The sequence below is a fragment of the Kogia breviceps genome, chromosome 18, assembly GCF_026419965.1.
Source record: "Kogia breviceps isolate mKogBre1 chromosome 18, mKogBre1 haplotype 1, whole genome shotgun sequence".
Taxonomy (NCBI): domain Eukaryota; kingdom Metazoa; phylum Chordata; class Mammalia; order Artiodactyla; family Physeteridae; genus Kogia; species Kogia breviceps.
Window position 1 is genome coordinate 45,771,001 of NC_081327.1, and position 21,332 is coordinate 45,792,332.

The window sequence follows — 21,332 nt, forward strand, 5'->3', positions numbered from 1 at the left end:
AACTCAATTTTGTTTCTTTTTATGGCTGAGTAATATTTCATTGTATATATGTGCCACATCTTCTTTATCCATTCATCTGTTGATGGACACTTAGGTTGCTTCCATGTCCTGGCTATTGTAAACAGAGCTGCAATGAACATTGTGGTACATGACACTCTCTGAATTACCATTTTCTCAGGGTATATGCCCAGTAGTGGGATCGCTGGGTCGTATGGTAGTTCTATTTCTAGTTTCTTAAGGAACCTCCATACTGTTCTCCATAGTGGCTGTATCAATTTACATTCCCACCAACAGTGCAAGAGGGTTCCCTTTCCTCCACACCCTCTCCAGCTAAAATATCAGTAATTCTGCTTTAGAAAGAGCCAGGGGTGGGGGAGGAACGGTTTCTTTCTCTGAATCAGTATCATCTGATGGGTAAATAGTCCAATATGTACATTTGGAAACTATTCCAGTATTTCGGTTAGATAGCCCCAGCACAGACAGAACAGCAGTTCTACGCTACTCCTCTTAACGCTCCTTCATTATACTTTGAAAGGCAAGTTTTCTAGAGGCAGATTCCCCTCGTGCTTGAGCAAGAGAGAAGACAGAAGTAAGAACTGTGGGGAAAGAAAAACATTTAAAAATAATATTAGAGTATAAACAACTCTACCCCAATGAAAAATAAATAAAATAAAATAAAAAATAAAAATAATATTAGAGTATGTAAAGCCTTCGGAATTTTTCCCCAAAGCTAAGCAGTTCAAAATGAAAACCGGAGTAACTGACATCTATCATTCTGTCCTTGAACCAGATGACAAACTACTACCTCTTGGGAACACACGCTAACTGCCTTCAAGCAGAGTAACTGCTGTGCAGCATTAGCTGCTGAAAGAACATCTTCCTTTAAAGAGTTACACATCCCAGAACATCCTCATCAGCCCACAAGGACAATGAGAATGAGACAGGAGATGACACAAGATAAAAGGAGGCAGTGCATCTTTGAAAAATAGAAAGAAAAAAAAGACCCAAAGAAATGTAATTTTATGTATTGCCAATTTTGACAACTTAAATAGTTCTAAAAGGCTTATAAAAAAAATAGCTATTCCCTGTTTCCCTGATTTCTGGCCCTACAAGGCAATTTTCACATTTTAACTGCCCCCCCATACTCTCTGTATTTCAAATAGTACGCCTATGCTTATGAGGTTTCTTTTTAATCTCATTTTTTGTACTTTAGTGAGTTTTAGGATGGAACAGGGATAAACATGGAATAATATTCAATCTTCCATGCTTAACTGCAAATCCCAGGCTTTTATTTTATTTCAGTGGACAAACATTACCAAATGGCGACTTCCCTGGTGGCGCAGTGGTTAAGAATCCACCTGCCAATGGCGGGGAACACGGGTTCGATCCATGGTCGGGGAAGATCCCACATGCCGCGGAGCAACTAAGCCCGTGAGCCACAACTACAGAGCCTGTACTCCAGAGACCGCGAGCCACAACTACTGAGCCCACACACCTAGAGCCCGTGTTCCACAACAAGAGAAGCCACCACAATGTGAAGCCTGTGCAACACAACCAAGAGTAGCCCCTGCTCGCCTCAACTAGAGAAAGCCCATGTGCAGCAAAGAAGACCCAATGCAGCCAAAAATAAATAAGTTAAAAAAACAAAACAAAAAAACATTACCAAATGACCTAATGACCTAAACATTACCAAATGACAGAATAGGAATGCTTGGACTATTCTTGAATGTGACTAAGGGATTTGAAGTATAGCTGTTATTTTTTCTTAAAGGGGGAAAAAAGATTGGTTTCGTCACTGTGATAATTCTGATTTATGAAGAAAACCGAAGGGCTAAATGCAGTGTCAAGCTATAGAAATGAGAAAAGGGGTTCAAGAAGCATCACGATATTCTTTAAAAAGCAAACAGAGAATCTGACAAGGTTTCTTTTGTTCTACAGAGAATCTGAACTCTCAAGAGTCTCGAAACAAAAGAACTAAGAAGAAAAGAAAGCCTGCTGACAGGGCACTCTCCTTCCATGAGCTGCAAACTGCTTACCTCGGATTCTAACTCGGTGAGGTTGCCGACTATATCTCTGCACTCTACAGCCAAGTCATCAAGATGATCCTGGAGGCATTCAAGCTCCTGCAAATAAAAGGGTACTCTCTTAGCGTTTGTCAATTATATAAATAATCAAATGTAGATGAGATACCAGTGTCCACTTCCTTTTCAGTAGTCTTCCTTTTCTTTTCTTTTAAACAACTTCACTGAACAGAATGGTAGAGCTTTATTTGAGTCCCGAAACTGGGATTTTTGCAAAGATAATTATTTGATGTATCAGGGTGGTTAAGAGGGTCAAGGGGGTACAAACAGCCATGCAAATCCTCCAGAAGGCCAAACTGATAGGTCCAACAAGAATCAATGTCCGGGTGTCCTCAGAATCTAAAAATCTTATCAGGCCTTTACTCCATTCCGTCAACACCCTGCTAATGTGCATTTTGATAATGATCATTGGACAAAATATTCACAGTGAAAGACATGGCATATTCTACGACTCTTCGTGGGCAAGTAGTTCGGGACCCAGTTTCAAGGTCTGAAACACAGTAGAGAGCTGATAGCTCCTGCAAATCAAATCTGGGATTCTAACCCTAACCCACATAAAAGGATCCTCTGAGGGTAACTGCACAACACGTGAGCAAGCGCACTAGGGTTTGAGTATCTAAAAGCTATCTTACCTGGGCTTTGGAGACTGAGCTGGAGTTACCTTGTAACATCAGTCTATTGCTATTCCTTTTAGAGACTTAAGAGGTTTTAAGTTTTACATTAGCTTACTTTCCCAAAGAACATGAACAGCTATTTCTCAGCAAAGGGCTCTGTTAAAGGATCAAGTTTAACTTACTGACTATTCTGCAAGAATCTCTGTTTCAGAATTAGAATGGGAAGCGAGGAGAAGGATTGTGGGAATTATACAAGAGCCAGAAAGGGAGTGTGGGAGGGGGACCCTAAAGGAAAATGCATACAACTTTTGGGAGGAGATAAATGGCTAAGGGAAAAATTCCACTCATGGACTCCTTTCTTAAGTTTAGCTTCACAGTGATGGGCTGTAATGTAGTGCAGCTTTCTCACTGTTACTTTACAGGGGGTATGAAAGGAAACTGTTTCATGGGATTCCATATGACTATATCCCTTGTTTCATTAGACAGAGGCAACAGAAAGCTAAACTATATGGTATTTCCTAACAATAAACTCGACAGAACTGTAGTAGGCGCAGGAAACAGACTGCTGAAAATGATATTCCCAGGCCCAACAGATCTGAGCAGGCATCATGTTGCTTTTAAAAAATGTCCAATTCCTGCACATGTGACTTTCATTTAATCCCAGAGGGTGTTTTGGAGTGGTACAAATGGAACCGTTCATGCCTCCTTCTAGTATTAATGGGGCTTAAATAAGTAGCTATTCCTCACTGCATGGTTACTCTGCCTTGACCTAAAAGACAAGATACCTTCCCACCTAATTTGCTAGAATGCAACAACATATCTTTCTTCTTCTTTTTTAACTAGGCACAAAATCCTAAGAAACCATTTATAGCATGATGCACATTAATTCTTGGGGCTGCTCCTTTTCTACACTTTCCTGTACGGAGAGGTTATAATAAAATGGAACAAATGCCCGGCTAGGATTAGACCTGAGCTCTAGGTAAGTTAAGTCAATACCCTTCATTTCTCTGAGCCTCAACTGTATCAATTACTAAATGGAAAAAATAATTCCATTCCTACATCTCTTCTAGGACTGTCACAGGGCAAGCATACTATTCATGCATATCAGTATTTGCATATCGATGTATATTTTTATACTCTGCCTTCCCTCAAAAGGACCTAATGTAGCTTACAAAAATGAGAAAAGAAAAAAAAAAAAGGGCAAGATAAAATCAATTAAAAATGAGTAAAAAAGAGAAAAGAAAAAGAAAGTATGTTAAGGAAAGTGGAATGAAGCCAGTAGTAGGTTAGTACACAAAATGCCTACAACAAAATCTAATACACCTGCTAGAGGCACGCCGTATCTTTGGCTCGAAGCTTTTTAAGAGGGAGCACAAAGAGAGAAAACAATCAATTACAAAACATAATAACCATTACATTGAAACAAACTAACTGCTTAGGAAAAGTACAATTATAGAGACCAAAGAGAACAGTTTCCTCAGGATTTCTTATAGGAAGAACAGTGACTGATATAACAAATCACACACCCGTGAAGTTGATGGAGATGGATTTTATGGTGTCTGTAGTCTATGTAAAATGTTAATCATGAACATTATTATTATTACTATACCATAGATAGGTAGCTTTGTCACCTACCTGTCCAGTCTCTGTTTTTTCACTGCACCATTTCCCCAGATCAATCAGGCACTTATCCTGAAGGGCAGGATCCAGCTTAACGTCCATGGCACGCTGGTGTAGGATCCTCTGGACTTCAGCTCGGCATTCCCGTGAGAGCTACATGAGAAATAACAAGCAAAATACTTCAAAGGTACCAAAACCAAAACACACTAGATAGAACAAATCCATTGTCAGGAAACTAACAAATAAGTTTATAGTCATTTGAACCGAACTTTATACCTCGAATCTCTTCCAGAATAAAAATTAAATGTTCTAGGAGGCTTCTAAACACCTTTATCTCTAGGAATGCGATTATAAATACATTAGGCATTTTCTAATATACTGTATGAAACAATATTCTTTTCTCGGAGCATCCTGATAAAAGTGAATTAGGACTGAATCACTATGCTGTACACCTGAAACTAATATTATATTGTAAATCAACTATACTTCAATTAAAAAATGAACTGGATTTGTTCAGATGAGGCAGAGAGTTTTTTGTTTAGGAAAATTCATTTGCCACTACTCTATGAATGTAGAGTGGAATGCTGGGTCTGATTCAAGAGAGAATAAACACTTGGGTGAGGAGAACTGAGTTCAAATTTACCTAAACTTGGAACAAGCAGGTGAGAGTTTACTTCAGGTCAGAACCCGACTCTTCTAGATAAGTTAATGAGAATTAGCAGAGGGTCAAACAGATGAAAACTAGTATTTTGGGAAGAGTTGTGAGAAGGCTGTCATTGACAGGTACAGTCAGTCTCTCCTCCTAAAAGAGCCAACACATCTGCAGGGAGGTATGGTGGGGATAGAGAGGAACTGCTTAATGGGCATAGGAGTTTCCTTTCGGAGACATGGAAATATTTTGGAAGTAGAGGTGGTGGTTGCACAACTTTGTGAACGTACTAAATGCCACTGAATTTTTCCTTCTAAAATGATTAACTTTATGCTATGTGACTTTAACCTCGATTTTTAAAAGAAGCCTATTTTTTAAAAGGACAGCATACCAGATTCCAACTCTTTATTTACAAAGACAAGGAACCTCCTACTATAGTGACTACCAAGATGCTAGGATTTAGGACGTCCTGTGATTAATGACAGGCTCATTATACGAAGAATTTAAGTAACAACAAATTTCCATATTTTCTTACATAGCAATATAAAAACTGGGTTAATACTTCAGTAACTAAAGTATGACATTTCTTTCTGTCTGAGTCTCCTCATTCTGAATCCTAAACAGACTTTTGCATTAAGCTCAAAAGGGGTATTTGCAAACATGCCTGTGAAATAGTACCATCTATATTTTCTGTAACAAATGCAGGGCTGAAATGCAATAGGGTATCTCAGAAGGCTTAAAAAGGCCACCATGGGGCTTCCCTGGTGGCGCAGTGGTTGAGAGTCCGCCTGCCGATGCAGGGGACGCGGGTTCGTGCCCCGGTCCGGGAGGATCCCACATGCCACAGAGCAGCTGGGCCCGTGAGCCATGGCAACTGAGCCTATGCGTCCGGAGCCTGTGCTCTGCAACGGGAGAGGCCACAACAGTGAGAGGCCCACGTACCGCAAAAAAAAAAAAAAAAAAAAAAAAAAAGGCCACCCTGGAGAGAGCAAGCAGCATGTCAGTATGGGACCAGAAGGCAACAAGTGTTACCTGAGAGCCAAGCAGACACAAATATCCCAACAAGAGGCAGTACTCAGGGCAGACAAATACCAAGAGAGTGGGGCGTGGAGGGTGTAGCTCCAACGAGTGTGCTGTCTGAGGGGCCTCACCCTCATTATGGGTTCTGCTGCCAAGGGCAGAAGCCTAAAAACCGTTTACACCTCGGTTAAGAGCTTCTAATGGATCTTTAATGCTAAATACAGTTAGGGTAGCGGCATTTGTCTACTTGTGATTTAGATTTTGGTAATTTTTAAGAAAAACTGGAAATGTCCCCCCATTTTGTTAAAAACATAAAATCAGTTGGAAAGAAGCTGGTAGAACAATTCTATGTACACTCACTGAATGAAGAGGCTTCCAGTAGTGCAGCAAGCCCTCCCCGCCAGATATACTAAAAGTTTTCCTAGGACGATAGGAATCACAACAATTCACGGCAAATGAATTAAATGATGACAGGAAGGAATGAAGTCATTACTGAGCGCATACCCTCCTGCCCTGTTCCTCAGTGCGGTAGGCGTGTCGGTATAAGCAAGAGAACACAGCTCCAGGAGGCATAAGTTCACTGGTTTCATTCCAACCGTGGGTGTGGCAAAGACGAGATGCATCTCCCTGGCATTTGCGGTATAAGACAGGGTCCAGTCTATAAGGTTAAGAGTTAAGAGATAATCACTCTTGCTATACCTTTCCTCCCAAGACATGCTAAGGGTTTCTGCAAGGTACCTGTCGACAATCACTTCTGGGGTAATGGAGACAGCAGGTAAGCACAAGTACATTCCTGAATTTTGTCCTTCATGAACACACAGTGATCAATCTGTAGAAGTTTGTTAATCCTTAATATAGAAGATTTAAGTTCTGCCCCTAAGATGGTATCTTCGCAATGTAAGGCACACAACATTACAATACTACACTCAGCATTAACATGCCCTAGCTGAAATGAGACAAGGGTTGTGGCAATCACCAGGCAATTCACAACTTTTACTCAGTACTTTTTCTGTGAGTAAAAGTCAATCTTACCTGATATACTAGGTTCATTAAGATCAGGAAAGGACAAGAGAAACAGTCTCCTCCTCAAGTTCTTTTCTAGTAGAACTGTTCCAGTTCTTTTTCCCATGCAAGGTAAGGCAGTTATATTTTTAGTTTACCTGAACATGCTTATCAATTTAAAAAACTTGACATTTAACTCTGACTCTGGAGACAGTGGACTAGGTGATGAGCCTGGTGCCTCTCCACATCAGACCAATGGATACTTCATTCTGTCTACATTGTATTATCAACTTGGGGGGAGGGCTACTTAATGGGAGGAAAAAGGCTAATATTTAAGTAGCTTTAAAGATTGTGAAGCATCTTTTGATCATGGAGGAAGGAATTACAGAAGAGGAAAAAACATACTTTTTTAAGGTAATAAACTCAGTAAACACTCTGTTATTTCGGTTTAGACAGCCAGAGTAAGCACAGGGAAATTCCCACCCAAGTTTCTGAAGTCCTTTCAAGAGTCAACTTGAGGAAACAGAAATAGACACACTGAGTCTTCAAGTAATCTCCTTCCAGTAAAGTATGGGGGCAAAACATATATTAATCACCAGAAAAATAATTAATGACCAAATTACAATGGCTTAAAACAATCAGGAAGCAGCTGAACTTGGGAGGCAGGAGGAACAGCCTGGTCTGGAGATGAGAAGAGAAAATAAGACATGGAAAGAGGGAGGGATTGCAGCCAATAAACAGTTATTCTGACCATAAGAGATATACTTCTATTTCACCTACCTCCCCCCTTTTTTCTGGCTAACAGGATGAGAAGAGAATCAAGTAGTCATTTATTGAGAAGAGCTTCTTAAGACAGAATAAATTCAATAACTTTGAATAGTAAAAGAAATAAAGCAAACTCCCAAACCCAGGACAAATCAATAAAAATAAAAATCACTATAAGAGACATATCTGAAGATGCTTCTGCTGTCCCACAGCTGCCCAAGTTCTTTCTAGATAGATGTTTGTGGTATCAGAAACACTTGACCCTGACTTTCAATGTAGTAGTTAATGGGGACACTTGGGAATAGACCTGCAGGGGCTGTCTCTGCTTTTAGATACTGTTCTGAAAGCAAGAAAGAGGTTTTTCTGGAGATTAGAGTGTCAGCTATCCCACAACTTAACAAAAACAAATTACTACTGATTATTTTTTAAAAATACAAGGGATAGTGACTACACAGGAGAACAGGCTGAGACTTAACTTACTATGGATTCAAAATACTCACTTCCAATGCTTAAGACTCTGCGCTTCCAATGCAGGGGGCACAGGTTCGATCCCTGGTCAGGGAACGAGGATCTCACATGCCACGTGGCCAAAAAAAAAAAAAAAAAAAAACAGACCAAACAAAACAAAATACTCACTTCCAATCACGGGAGATGAAATACTGCAGCTCTAAGAGACGGTGTTCACAATCTTCCACCATTTTTTCTGTGTATAAATGTTCCATCAGGCACGAGAGGATCCTGGGCATAAAACAGGGGTGAAATTGTAACTAGAAAAAGTTCTGACAATGGATTCAGAACTCTCACACCAGTATTGCTTGGTCTGTAGAAAAAGCCATTTAGCTATTTTCCTAGGGCAATCAGGGACTTACTTTCCTGAGAATCTCTCAAATTCACTCAACCTAACAGTGCTCATGCCTTCTATCGACTTTAGAGCCACTTAGCAGTTAGGACTCAGCTTATACAAGAGCTGTGTGCAGCTGCTTTATATTTAACTGTTTATTATGAGAAACTTCCAACCATACAAAAGTAGAGAATCACATAATATCCATCTTCCCTTCCCACAGCTTTATCAACCTATGGCCAAGTTTGCTTTAACCCTATACCCCCCTTGCTAATATTTTGAAATAAATCCCAGATACCCTATCACTTAATTTGTAAGTATTATACTTCAGCATGTTTCTCTATAATATGAAAACATAATACCATTATCCACCAAAGAAGTAAATCTAAAAATCCTTAATATCACGAAATATCCTGTCAGCATTCAAATTTTTCCAATTATCTCATGCCTTTTCATGTTTGCTCAAATCAGAACCCAGAAAAGGTCCATAACCTGCATTTAATTGACAGTATCTCAAATCTATTTACTCTGTAGCAGTTCCCTCCTTCCTCCCTCTCCCCTGCCCCCTTAATAGTTGACACAGTTATTTTCATATTGGTAAATAGTCTTAATCAGTCTTAAGAGTGTAAGCGTATTTGTCTACCTCCACCAACCATACAAAGAGCTTCAAGGAAGAAGCCCTTTTTTGTAACCTCCTACCACAGCATGAACATCTGGAGTATATGCACAGCAGAATGATGAGAAACATGGACTGCATTTGTTTCACACAGTTGGGTACTGCCGGCTGCAGACTATAAAGATTTTTGCAGAATGGAAAACCTGTTCTTACTTGCAACCTGGTTTTAAGAGCTGTTTGCACATCATATAGAATAAAACCAATACATGAGACTCAAATGCTTTATTATAGCATTTTACAGCTTTCCTAGATCTTGGATATAACTTCAGAGTTCATTTTGTCTATGATTACCCCCTCCAGCCACCACATTTTGTGTTTTATTTCAATTATAATTAATTACTCCCTAATAATTATCAAGTTGCCAATGTATATGAGACAAAATACACATAGGATGAAAAGTATAGAGCCAAAGCATGTTTCATTTTATCCTGCAAGTTCTTCTCTCTAATTTTTATTTGACCATTGAGTAGGATTATTCAGTGACCTAATGTCTAGGACTGTATATGCTCAGTCACTGTCAACAAACATCGTCACAATGCTGGGTCTAGGTTCTCTACATCATGGATGAGGCAGAGCCCAAGTCTCAATCCCAATACTAGTTTTTTTGGTTTGGTTTTGTTTTGTTTTTTAAAAATTAATTTATTTTATTTTTGCTGCGTTGGGTCTTCGTTGCTGCACGCGGGCTTTCTTTAGTTGCGGTGAGCGGGGGCTGCTCTTCATTGCGGTGCGCAAGCTTCTCATCGTCGTGGCTTCTCTTGTTGCGGAGCACGGGCTCTAGGTGCGCAGGCTTCAGTAGTTGGTGGCTCGCGGGCTCAGGAGTTGTGGCTCACAGGCTCAGTAGCTGTGGCTCACGCACAGGCTCAGTAGCTGTGGCTCACGTACGGGCTCTAGAGCACAGGCTCAGTAGCTGTGGTGCACGGGCTTAGCTGCTCCGCGGCACGTGGGATCTTCCCGGACCAGGGCTTGAACCCGTGTCCCCTGCACTGGCAGGCAGATTCTTAACCACTGAGCCACCAGGGAAGCCCTCAATACTAGTTTTAACAAAAGCTGGTATGTGTTCCTGCTTAACAAAATTTCAGTTAAGTTGCTAAACTGCCGGAAAGTCATTTGGGGATATATTCCCCATGTTGCACTGCCAAATACAATACAATACCACAAATAAGATAACCTACATTGGGTCTCCGGATCTTATGTGTTTGCAGGCTGTCTGTATTACAGATTCACAAGCTTCATTCAAAGCTCTATCAATGCGGTAATCTGCACCAGGGTCAGTCTCCTGAATCAGTGTTTGAAGCTGGATTAAGAAAAATTAAGAAGGAAGAAAGAAAGTCACTTATACAGCTAGGATGAGCAATGTCATGTCTTCAATCAGTTCTCAGTCTGGTATATCACAATGTACTCTTAACAAGGTACTACAATTGTCACTGGCCAAGCTCAACAGCTCTTGTCAAATACTTTCCAACTAGTTCCTCTACTTTGCAAGTTTTTCTGTTTAACTCATTGTAGGTATAGCTTGCCTACCTGTCTGAACCATCCCTGGATGTGTGCAAAACAAGAGGACCTTACAATATAAAAGCTGCCTCTTTCCTCACATCTGTTAATCAAATTACTAAATCTGACACTCAGTGCCAAGCCAGAGTTGAGTGGAGAAGAGTAAACAGAAGATATTTCAGTTAGAGATCTAATTTGGTCTTAAAAATCTAGAATTTGAATTTTTCTGCAAAGACAATGGCATAAAACAAGTATATTCTGCTTTATTAAAAAGAGATGTGAGATTTCAGTTGCAAGAAATACCAATTACAAAAAACAAGAATATTACTTATAATTTCCTATTTTTCCTCAACTATTTTTTATATAACCAAGAGATAAACCAGAGCTTGTTCATTACAAGTAATACAGAAAAATACTTGTCATTATGCAGTTGAAAATGAGGATATATTCTTTAACATTTACTTTTGCTTGGTCCACACTCTGTCATAGAATAAAGTGAAAGCATGAGAAGATGTGCCTCAGATTCTTTTTTCCTGTGTGAGGAGAAAGCAGTCGGGGCAAAGATGAAAAAGCTCTAAATTAAGGATGAGAAAACCTGAGTTCTATTAATAGTTCTGTCTCTGCCAGATACTAGCTTTGAGAACAAAGGCAAGTTGATTAACCTCTAAGTTCCAGTTTCTTTAACTGCAAAGAATTATAAGGAAGAGTAATATATAGAAGGTTGTGTAAGCTGCAAAGCATTTTACAGATGTAAAAGATCATTATTACTACAGATGGGTAGCAGATGGTGTTTGGGGTGGGAATCTTAAATAACACAAAGCAAATTTGAAAACTACGGTCCTTCTGGTTGGGGTTCCTTTTGTTCCAAGTTAAAGAATTGGAGCCCTTTTTGTGTCATTGATTTAGCCTCTGTAGGAGCCTTCTCTGATCCTCATACATTTGACCTATAATCCTATAGAGGCTCATATGAAAGCACTGACCCCATCACATACTTGATCAGAGAACAAAGATCAAAAGAAAATCCCAATTTTGTCTCTCCTAAAAGAAGTCAACAATCAAGATGAGAGAAATATGAAAGATATCTAATATTCTGGGATGGAACTTATTTATACCAATTCTTGGTGCAATCTGGAGAAGCTTCAAAATGCAGTGGTTAGTAGGAAGATTACTACTACTGTCAAATGACTACCAATTTTAATTTGCTGACAAAGACCAAAATATTTACTTCTTTTTCTGAGGGACATTATAAGCATCATGGGAGTCTGCAAGTTTCTCTAAGAACTTATCAGTTAAATATCCATGATTGACAGGCAAACTTTGAGAATTCTCCGTGCACGTACCAGACTGCAGGTTCTAAAAGAAGACAATGAATGCCCTACAGACTCTAGGTGGTCAAAGGCTCAAGGGATCACTGCTACCCTGGAATCCAGTGACAGCAGTGTGGGAAATAAACACTAAGTACGTGAATTATTACATGATTATACATCTATTCCTGCCCCGATTGCTTAGGAAAACATGAGAAAATGCTTCCAAAAAATTAGTCTAGAGAATAGACGGCAGTCTCCTTAGCCTAGGAGAGACTGGGCCCAGATTTGTTCAGCCATAACTGAAAAGAATTTAAGTTCATGATCACAGTGTATTTGGAAGAGTATATACTCATTAAGATAATAATTATTCTTATGCTTCACTATTTATTCACTTTACTCTTTGTTAAGAGATCACTAAATCAAAGCACCACCAAGCAGAGAACAAGGGAAAATTAATGGTCAACCACAGACCAATAGGGAAGTCTACTGTATCAAGGAAAGAAACTTTGAAAAGCAAATTATTACAAAACATTCCTCCACTTGACTGAGGATGGATAATAAAGTAGAAGTCTAAGGAAAACTTTCTCCCTTTGGATCACCTATCTTCAATTTATGTGAGCAAAGACTAAAGACCACAGGTCCATAAAATACAAAATGAAGTGTTTCTTGCCCACTCAGCTAAACTTAATGTGGACAAAACCAGGTATTTTACCTTTTGAGGCTAACCTCTAGGTTTGGAAGCACGTTTCTTTTGGGCACAAAGCATGAGGTGGGTGCTATGTATTTCTCTCTCAACAAGCTAAATTTCAAAAAGCCCTGGAGGTAAACTAGATGCTTCCAAATAAAATCAAACTAATTTCTTTTTTCCGTACACCTTAGTACAAAGTGTAGCCTCAGTAAAAATATAAGTTTATTCCTGACCACCACCCTCCCCTTTGCACGCTGCACTGAGGATGAAATGTCTTGATTTGTTCTTGGTCTGGGGCCCAGGCACACACATTGTCACAGAAGTTTCCCAGGACAATCACCAGCAAAGACTGCTCCTGAGGAACTACATCCAGAAGACTTCTTCCTAGCTAGGCTTGGTATTCTGGATAAGAGGTGACCTTTGTCTATTTTTCCCACTATGGGATGTGTAAGTTACTGTCCACTCTGGGTCAGGGTGAGTAATAGAAGCTAAGATGAAATTTTACTCCACGTCAAAATTCTATGGAAATTTTGTGTTTCAGACTGTAAAATTCTAATTTTACCTGATTAGCAGGAAAATCAAATTCAATTAATATTCAGTCTTTAATAAAAACTGCCAACAACAAAAATAAGAGACTAATGAGTTGCAGTTTTCTAAAGTTTCACTTAGGAGAGAACCTCAACCTTCTAATTTAGAGTATAAGGCTATCTTCTGTGCTTCCTAAGGGAATATATAGGAAACCACAGAATTCATTGTACAGGATGCCACTGTTACATTTCGTATTGTAAATTGCTCAAAGACGCTTATTCCGTAAAAAGCAATAAACATGGATAATGGTAATGAAACAGATGCACTGTATCTATTATAATATTTTGTTAAATTATACTATGTACCTGATCTATAGTTACTCAACTGTTTACGAACACTGGATCAAGAACAACTTTATCTTCTCAGGCAAACCACGCTAATTTTTTCCAACTATCTTTACAGAACAGACTGTAGAGTTTGGTGGTAGAGAAAGACAGACCCTCCCACGCACAGCTGCCCTTGTTGAACAAGAAAAGATGGTGGGATTTTGAAAACGACATGCTTTCTTGATCCTTCAGGCCATGAATTCGTGCCATGCTGCATATCAGTAATAGAAAAAGAATCTTAGAAAGTTCCCATTCATTTCAGCTCTCTTTCAGGCTCAACTCAACCAAACGTGGTGGGAGAGGCACATTCTCTTTTGCTGGAAGACCTTTTCTGATTTACCAGAACCTGGTTTGCCTTAGTAAATGCAATCTAGCCAGATATCTCTTCTTTACACACTCCAGTAAACGATGCATTTTATCTATGTCTTTAAGTTTACTGTGTAGCTCTTTTTACTTATTATGAGCTCAAACTTCTGCTCTCAGCAAATTCCACGTTGTTACTCTGATATGCCTGAAGAAACAGTATTTTGTGTCTACTTCTTAATAGCTAAGGTTCACTGTGATGTCACAAGTGATTCAGATAAATAAGCTGGGACAGTGTCAGGAAGAGGCTCCTCGGCTGATAAAATGTAACATTAAAAATGGCAGTGGAAAATCTGTCCTTACCGCTTGCTGGCAGTTCATTCCAAGGTTCCCTTTCTCCCCCCGAACTACTTTCATCAGACAATGCAGGGTTCGCCCTTTTCGATGCAATCCAGAACAGTGGTGTTCAATCTCCCCCCGACAGCTCAGGATGATCTCAGGGCTCAAAGAAAAGTCTTCCATCAACATGCGGCGGTAATCTAACATCTCGCCCTGGCACTCACTGCTCACCTGCCGCCCTGTTAGGATTTAAGTCACAACATTATGGATGGTGAGCTACAGAATCAGACATTACCACATATTAAAATAAAAGTACAAGTTTTTCCCTAGAATATACCAGTCACACTATTATCTAGACTGAAAAGCAGAGAATTTAGCAAAAGCTTTATCATCATAAAATGAGTTTAATACTCCAAAGACTAGGGTTTGCCTTGTCAGTGTTCTGCTTTATACAGAATTTTATACTACTGAACGAGTAATGCATATGTTTTGCCAACAGAAGTCTTATCAATAAGATAACTACTGGGGTAAAAATGAAAGCCAGGAAAATCCCTACTGGCTTACACCCTTTAAGCTTGTGGACAAATCTTCACTTCAAATTCTCACTACAGCTCCCCAACTCTTCTTTGAGCTGTCACTGCCATCTGGGAAAACTTATGAAATTAAAAAGAAAAAAACAAAACAGCTTTGCTGAGGTATAACTGACATATAATAAACTACACTTTTAAAAAAACAATTGGATAAGTCTGACATATGTGCGCATCAATGAAACCATCACCACAATCAAGATATCAACTCATGCAGCTCAATAACAAAAAAACAAACAACCCAATCCAAAAATGGGCAGAAGACCTAAATAGACATTTCTCCAAAGAAGATATACAGATTGCCAACAAATACATGAAAGAATGCTCAACATCATTAATCATTAGGGAAATGCAAATCAAAACTACAATGAGATATCATCTCACACCGGTCAGAATGGCCATCATCAAAAACTCTAGAAACAATGAATGCTGGAGAGGGTGTGGAGAAAAGGGAACCCTCTTGCACTGCTGGTGGGAATGTAAATGGATACAGCCACTATGGAGAACAGTATGGAAGTTCCTTAAAAAACTACAAATAGAACTACCATACGACCCAGCAATCCCACTACTGGGCATATACCCTGAGAAAACCATAATTCAAAAAGAGTCATGTACCAAAATGTTCATTGCAGCTCTATTTACAATAGCCAGGACATGCAACCTAAGTGTCCATCAACAGATGAATGGATAAAGAAGATGTGGCACATATATACAATGGAATATTACTCAGCCATAAAAAGAAATGAAACTGAGTTATTTGTAGTGAGGTGGATAGACGTGGAGTCTGTCATACAGAGTGAAGTAAGTCAGAAGGAGAAAAACAAATACCATATGCTAACACATATATATGGAATCTAAGAAAAAGAAAGTCATGAAGAGATTAGGGGTAGGACGGGAGTAAAACACAGACCTACTAGAGCATGGACTTGAGGATATGGGGAGGGGGAAGGGTAAGCTGTGACAAAGTGAGAGAGTGGCATGGACATATATACACTACCAAACGTAAAACAGATAGCTAGTGGGAAGCAGCCGCATAGCACAGGGAGATCAGCTAGGTGGTTTGTGACCACCTAGAGGGGTGGGATAGGGAGGGTGGGAGGGAGGGAGACGCAAGAGGGAAGAGATATGGGAACATATGTATATGTATAACTGATTCACTTTGTTGTAAAGCAAAAACTAACACACCATTGTAAAACAGTTATACTCCAATAAAGATGTTAAAAAAAAAAAAAGATACTGAACACATAACCATCAACTCCAAAAGCTTCCACATGTTCCTTTAGAATCCCTCCTCTCCTTTCCTCTCTACCCACCTACCCCATGCCCAGTCAACCACTGATCTGCTTTCTGTGACTACAGATTATTTTACTAGTTGGCATTTTTCAGAAGTTCATATAAATAAAGTTCATATAAATGGAATGATACGCTATGGACTTTTTTTTTTTTTTGTCTGACTTCTTTCAGATTTTTTGAGATTCAGCCACAAATCAACAGTGCATTCCTTTTTCCTGCTAAGTAATATTATTCCATTATGTGGCTATACTACAATTCATTTATCCCTTAAACTGCTGATGGACATTTGGGTTATTTCCAGTTTGGGGTTATTACAAATAAGCTGTTTTGAGCATTCATACACAAGAGTTTATATGGATATATGCTTTCATATATCTTGGGTAACCTAGGATTTACACGGCTGGGTCATAAGGTAGATGATGTGTGTGGCACTTTTTAAGAAACTGAGCAACTATTTTCCAAAAGCAGAAATTTAAAATTCCCATCAATAGTGTAGTTCCAGTTCTTCCACATCCTACTAACATTCACATGGTCAGACTTTTTAGTATTAAAAATCTGTATAACTTCTATGAATTATCTGTTCATATCCTCTGGCCATTTATTTGCTGAGTTTTTTTGTGTTTCCTGTTAATTTGCAGTTTAAGGAGATTAACTATTTTTTAAATACAAAAATTAGATGTTATGCATACTGCTTTATAATATGCTTTTAGTAGTCAACAATCTCCACCTTTACATTTCAAGAAAATTTCATCAAACACCCAGACCATAATCAAAATTCTCCAATTTCCTCCAAAATGTCCTTTGTTTGCAAGAATACCAAACATGCATGGTCTCTCGTTGCTATTCCATTGCTTTTAAGCTTAGGAGTCTTTCACTACCCAGATATGAGAAAAAAATTCAACAAAAAGTTCTGAGTTTTATTTAACAACTGATCTTTTCCCACTTAACTCTTTAATCACTAGGCAACTGTCCTAGCATCATTCATTCGACAGCTAGGAATTTCATTTTTACATCCTACAGTCCATGTTAAGAAATGTTCTTTCTGAATGACCCTGACCTTTTATACATCCTTCTTAGTTCCTTTATCAGGGATTGACTTTTGGACTGAACAGACCCTGAGTCTGACCTTATAAGGTAATCCTTCCTTCTTTCACTGTTTAATTTCTTTATATCAACACTGTTAGAACAATAACAGTACTTATCACTTATCATATGTTACGTGCTATGCCAAAACACCTCACTCAATCCTCACAAGAACTCCTCAACACAGGTGGTATATTTTTGTTTTATAGATAAGAAAAATGAGGTTTGGAACGATTAAGAAACATAAATAATGGTCCCCAGGCAGTTAGTTTCCTGATAGAGCCATCGTTTGAAGTCACGTCTCTCTGACCCAAAGCTCATATGCTAAATCATTACGCTTCCCTGACTCTCCTAAAATTGCTGTGATATGCATTTTAAAAATTTTAAATTGGATTTGAGAAATACACCTTACTTTAAAAAAGCTGGGATGTAAAGAAAAACAAAATTTAGGGCTGTTGAGTTAAGAGGAAGGGGCTTCAATAAGACTTAGGGATACCAAGCCTTCAGCCTAGAGTTTTGCTTACCTGAGTCACAAGGTACAAGTGCACTCAAAAGAGCCCACGTAGGGGCTTCCCTGGTGGTGCAGTGGTTGAGAATCCGCCGGCCGATGCAGGGGACACGGGTTCGTGCCCCAGTTTGGGAAGATCCCACATGCAGCGGAGTGGCTGGGCCCGTGAGCCATGGCCGCTGAGCCTGCGCGTCTGGAGCCTGTGCTCCGCAACGGGAGAGGCCACAACAGTGAGAGGCCCGTGTACCGCAAAAAAAAAAAAAAGAGCCCACATAGGAGGAAACGATCCAAAAAGGAGTGAAAAAGATAAAAAGAAATTAACTCTTACCTCTATGCACAGCTGACTCTAGACACATCAGAAGGTAGGAGAGCCTGGCTTCCCGGGACCGAGGAAGGTTTTCCACGTTGCACCGGTATTTCTTCAAGTCACTCTTACAGGATTTGGCCAATGAATAACTGACTTTATAATCCTGGGCAATCAGCTTTTGGCGGGTTGTCAGTGCTTCTCGACACTGAGGAAAGAGGGCACCAAGGGAGCTGTGAGACCGCTCAGGAGGCTGAGCCGTTCACATGTACCTCTAAGACAAGCAGAGGCTCATGGCCAAGTACACTAAACAACTGCAGTAGTTACCAAAATGTCTATGTTTAAGTTTGGTTAAAATTGAGCACAAGTGTGCTGAACTAGTGTGGCAAGAAGTAGGGGTATATGAGCAGGAAAGCCTGGGATTCTATGGTGAATTGCTGATTGTTGCAACAATAGCAACTGTCCAAAACACATAAATATTTGGTAGATTCTAATACATTAACTTGACAAAGTATTCTTTTCCTCTTCAACAATATCCCTAAAGTAAATTTCACCAGAATGAAAGTGGCAACTGACAGAACACTCTGGAAGCTCCAGTCTATACTTTTTAAATATAATTATTCAATACTAAATGATATAAGGAAGTGAAATGAAAAACATTTCTTCAGCTGCACAGGAAAGTAAGTGACAGGATAGCAAAGCCAAAAATAACGACTTTCAAAAGTCATGAAAGATTCTTGCATTCATCCAGGGACAGAGAACTAACAGCAATGAGAAAGCTTAATGAGACAGTTGCTGAAAAATTAAATTGCTAATTATCTATGAAGCATATTGGTTTGGTTAGTCTAAACTTCTTGAGTACATAGGCATGGCTTCAGTGTAATTCTGATATAAAATTATCTGATTTTATTCCCCAAATTGATTCCCCATTGGGGTCCCAAAGTCCAGATATCACGAGAAGCTTAAGTTTTTTGGTTTAAGTGAAATATGCTTTGGTTTCCTACTAAAAGCCAAATATCTTACCCCTGAAAAGGACAAGCTCTATCAGTATTTTATATTTTGGTATGAGTTTATAAGAATATCGTTTGAGAGGATTTGAGAAAGCTTTTAAGAAAATGAATACAACGCTAGTTTGTTTCAAAGTAATACTTACTTTTTCACTCATGGATTCTTCAAATTTATGGTTAAAGAGGCACTTATATACTCTGCCTTCACCAGCTTGTGTCTGTAAGATGGAATATATCATCATCATCATCATCACTAGCTAAGTAGTTACGCTGGGCAGTAACCACAATCTTATAAAGAACTTTCTGTTAAATTATTATAACGATGACTACCTTTGAACACATGGCTCAGCCATCTATAAAATTTAGTTGCCTTTGAAAGAAAATAATGATCTCAGTAAAGATGAAAAAAAATTTCCCATGGTATTTGAATACACTGTCATGTGTTCCCAGACGTACTGTTAATTACGAAACCAAGAGAAGTGTCAATGAGTCTGTCTTCTTACAACTTTACGCTAGAGTCAATAAAACTCTAGCATTGGCTCTGATCAGTGGTTCTGATAGTTAAAGCTATTAATACAAAACAGCAGGCAGAGTGGGAGTGTACACAAGTCACGCTCAGTCCTTTGCAGTAAAGATGGAGATTATATTTCTGCCTAAAGGGTTGGAAGGTTATTCTATAGGGCATGCAGGTAGTAACCAAGGATTTGGTTTTAAAAGTTAGCCACCTGCTGCTTTCTTTGTCTTAGCCAAAGCCAGTCAAATATAAATACGTAACATGGCCAAGTTTTAGCCATGGAATATATGTGAATGGGATTCCCTGGTAAGATAGGATTCCTATATATAAAACAGACTTCCAAGAACTGAAATTGAGAAGTGAGATAGAGTAGAAAAAACAACGTATGGAGACTGTTCGAAGCCAAGTGTTAACTAGATGTTACCTCAAGGCTGAGCAGCCGTATCCAGTACCCAGATAACTTTCTGTTATCCTGGGACCAACTCCACCTTCCATTTCAGTGACTTTTCTACATGTGACAGCTTGTGTTGGTTTAATTTTGGAATCGAGTACAAAAAAATATTTAGGAAGAAAAGGAAGCAAAGAACAGTTTCTGAGCTGACTCACATTTTCACAAAAACGTTCCCGATCATCTCGGCAGGCAAAATACAAATGCCGGTCTAAGTGAAAGTCATCTGAGGACAGCTCAGCCACCCGGAGAATGGCTTTCTTGCAGAGTTCAGAGACTTGAATCTTAGGATCTCTTTCTTCTGCTTCCTTCACCAGGCCTTTCTCCAAGCATGATACCACCTCACCCTGTGAATGTGCATCCTAAAACAGCAAGGATACTAACATTTAAAAACTCTCACCACCATGAGCATCAAATAAACATCATTTGGTTAAAAACAAAAAAACCAACTCAACACACAATAGTTTATCAATGTTCTATCGAGAAATAGGGTGAGAACCAACCACACTGTGGAAGTTACAGAAAATGCCCTCGATAATCTTTGGTAAGAATGTAGTGGTTGCAAGCTGTAAATGAAAATACAGATCCTGGGAAATTTAAGTCAGTTTAGTTTGCACTAGAAACAAGAACCTGACTTTTCAGAGTTTAAAATGTCAGAAAATTTTAAAGAAGTTACATCAGCCCAATGCAGTGATCACAGTTCATGTCAATATTGATAGAACACTGCAGAAATATCTGTTCGTTTACCTCTAAGGGCTAGGTATTTCTCAAATAATAGTGCTTTAGTCAGGTTTAAAAAATAAAAACAAACCTCAAAATTCATTGAGAAAATATGTCATAGAGACCCTCTTTCTCTTTTTTCTAGTTTATACTGTCCGCAAAGACCCCAATCTTTAGTGTAATGTTCACTTTGATGTTCTGGATTTATCTTAATATGATTTAACAAGATTACCACCATTTATACAAACTGCTTTTGAGAGAGTTCCTAAAACCATCCAATTATCTTTAATTATACATTGCATCTACCCCATAGCAACCACAAGCACTCAATCGTTCAAATTATGAAAAATTTCCCATAAACATTTTCTATTCAAGAGTCCTAATCTTTTATTCTCAGAAGATATGCTTCAGAAACTTGAGAGGTATATCCATAAATATACCAAACCAAAGCAGCAGAAAATTCAGTGTTATCATTTTACTGACACACACACACACACACACACGTGTGTATATAAAATCTCATTCTAGTAAAATATCATGTTTATGAAATCATCTGTA

General features: G+C 38.9%; 1 protein-coding gene across 2 annotated transcripts in view; it reads right to left on the minus strand.

The window, feature by feature from the left end:
* Positions 1-21,332, minus strand: part of GLG1 (golgi glycoprotein 1) — a 146,774-nt gene that overhangs the window by 20,237 nt on the left and 105,205 nt on the right. For both annotated transcript variants that reach the window (XM_059043721.2, XM_059043722.2), the window contains exons 5-13: positions 20,213-20,416; positions 19,239-19,310; positions 18,110-18,293; positions 14,335-14,549; positions 10,441-10,562; positions 8,388-8,489; positions 6,489-6,642; positions 4,331-4,468; positions 2,037-2,123 (exon numbers count right to left, since the gene is read on the minus strand). In XM_059043721.2, the coding sequence (XP_058899704.2) occupies positions 2,037-2,123; positions 4,331-4,468; positions 6,489-6,642; positions 8,388-8,489; positions 10,441-10,562; positions 14,335-14,549; positions 18,110-18,293; positions 19,239-19,310; positions 20,213-20,416 (1,278 nt within the window). The remainder of the gene's footprint in view (positions 1-2,036; positions 2,124-4,330; positions 4,469-6,488; positions 6,643-8,387; positions 8,490-10,440; positions 10,563-14,334; positions 14,550-18,109; positions 18,294-19,238; positions 19,311-20,212; positions 20,417-21,332) is intronic.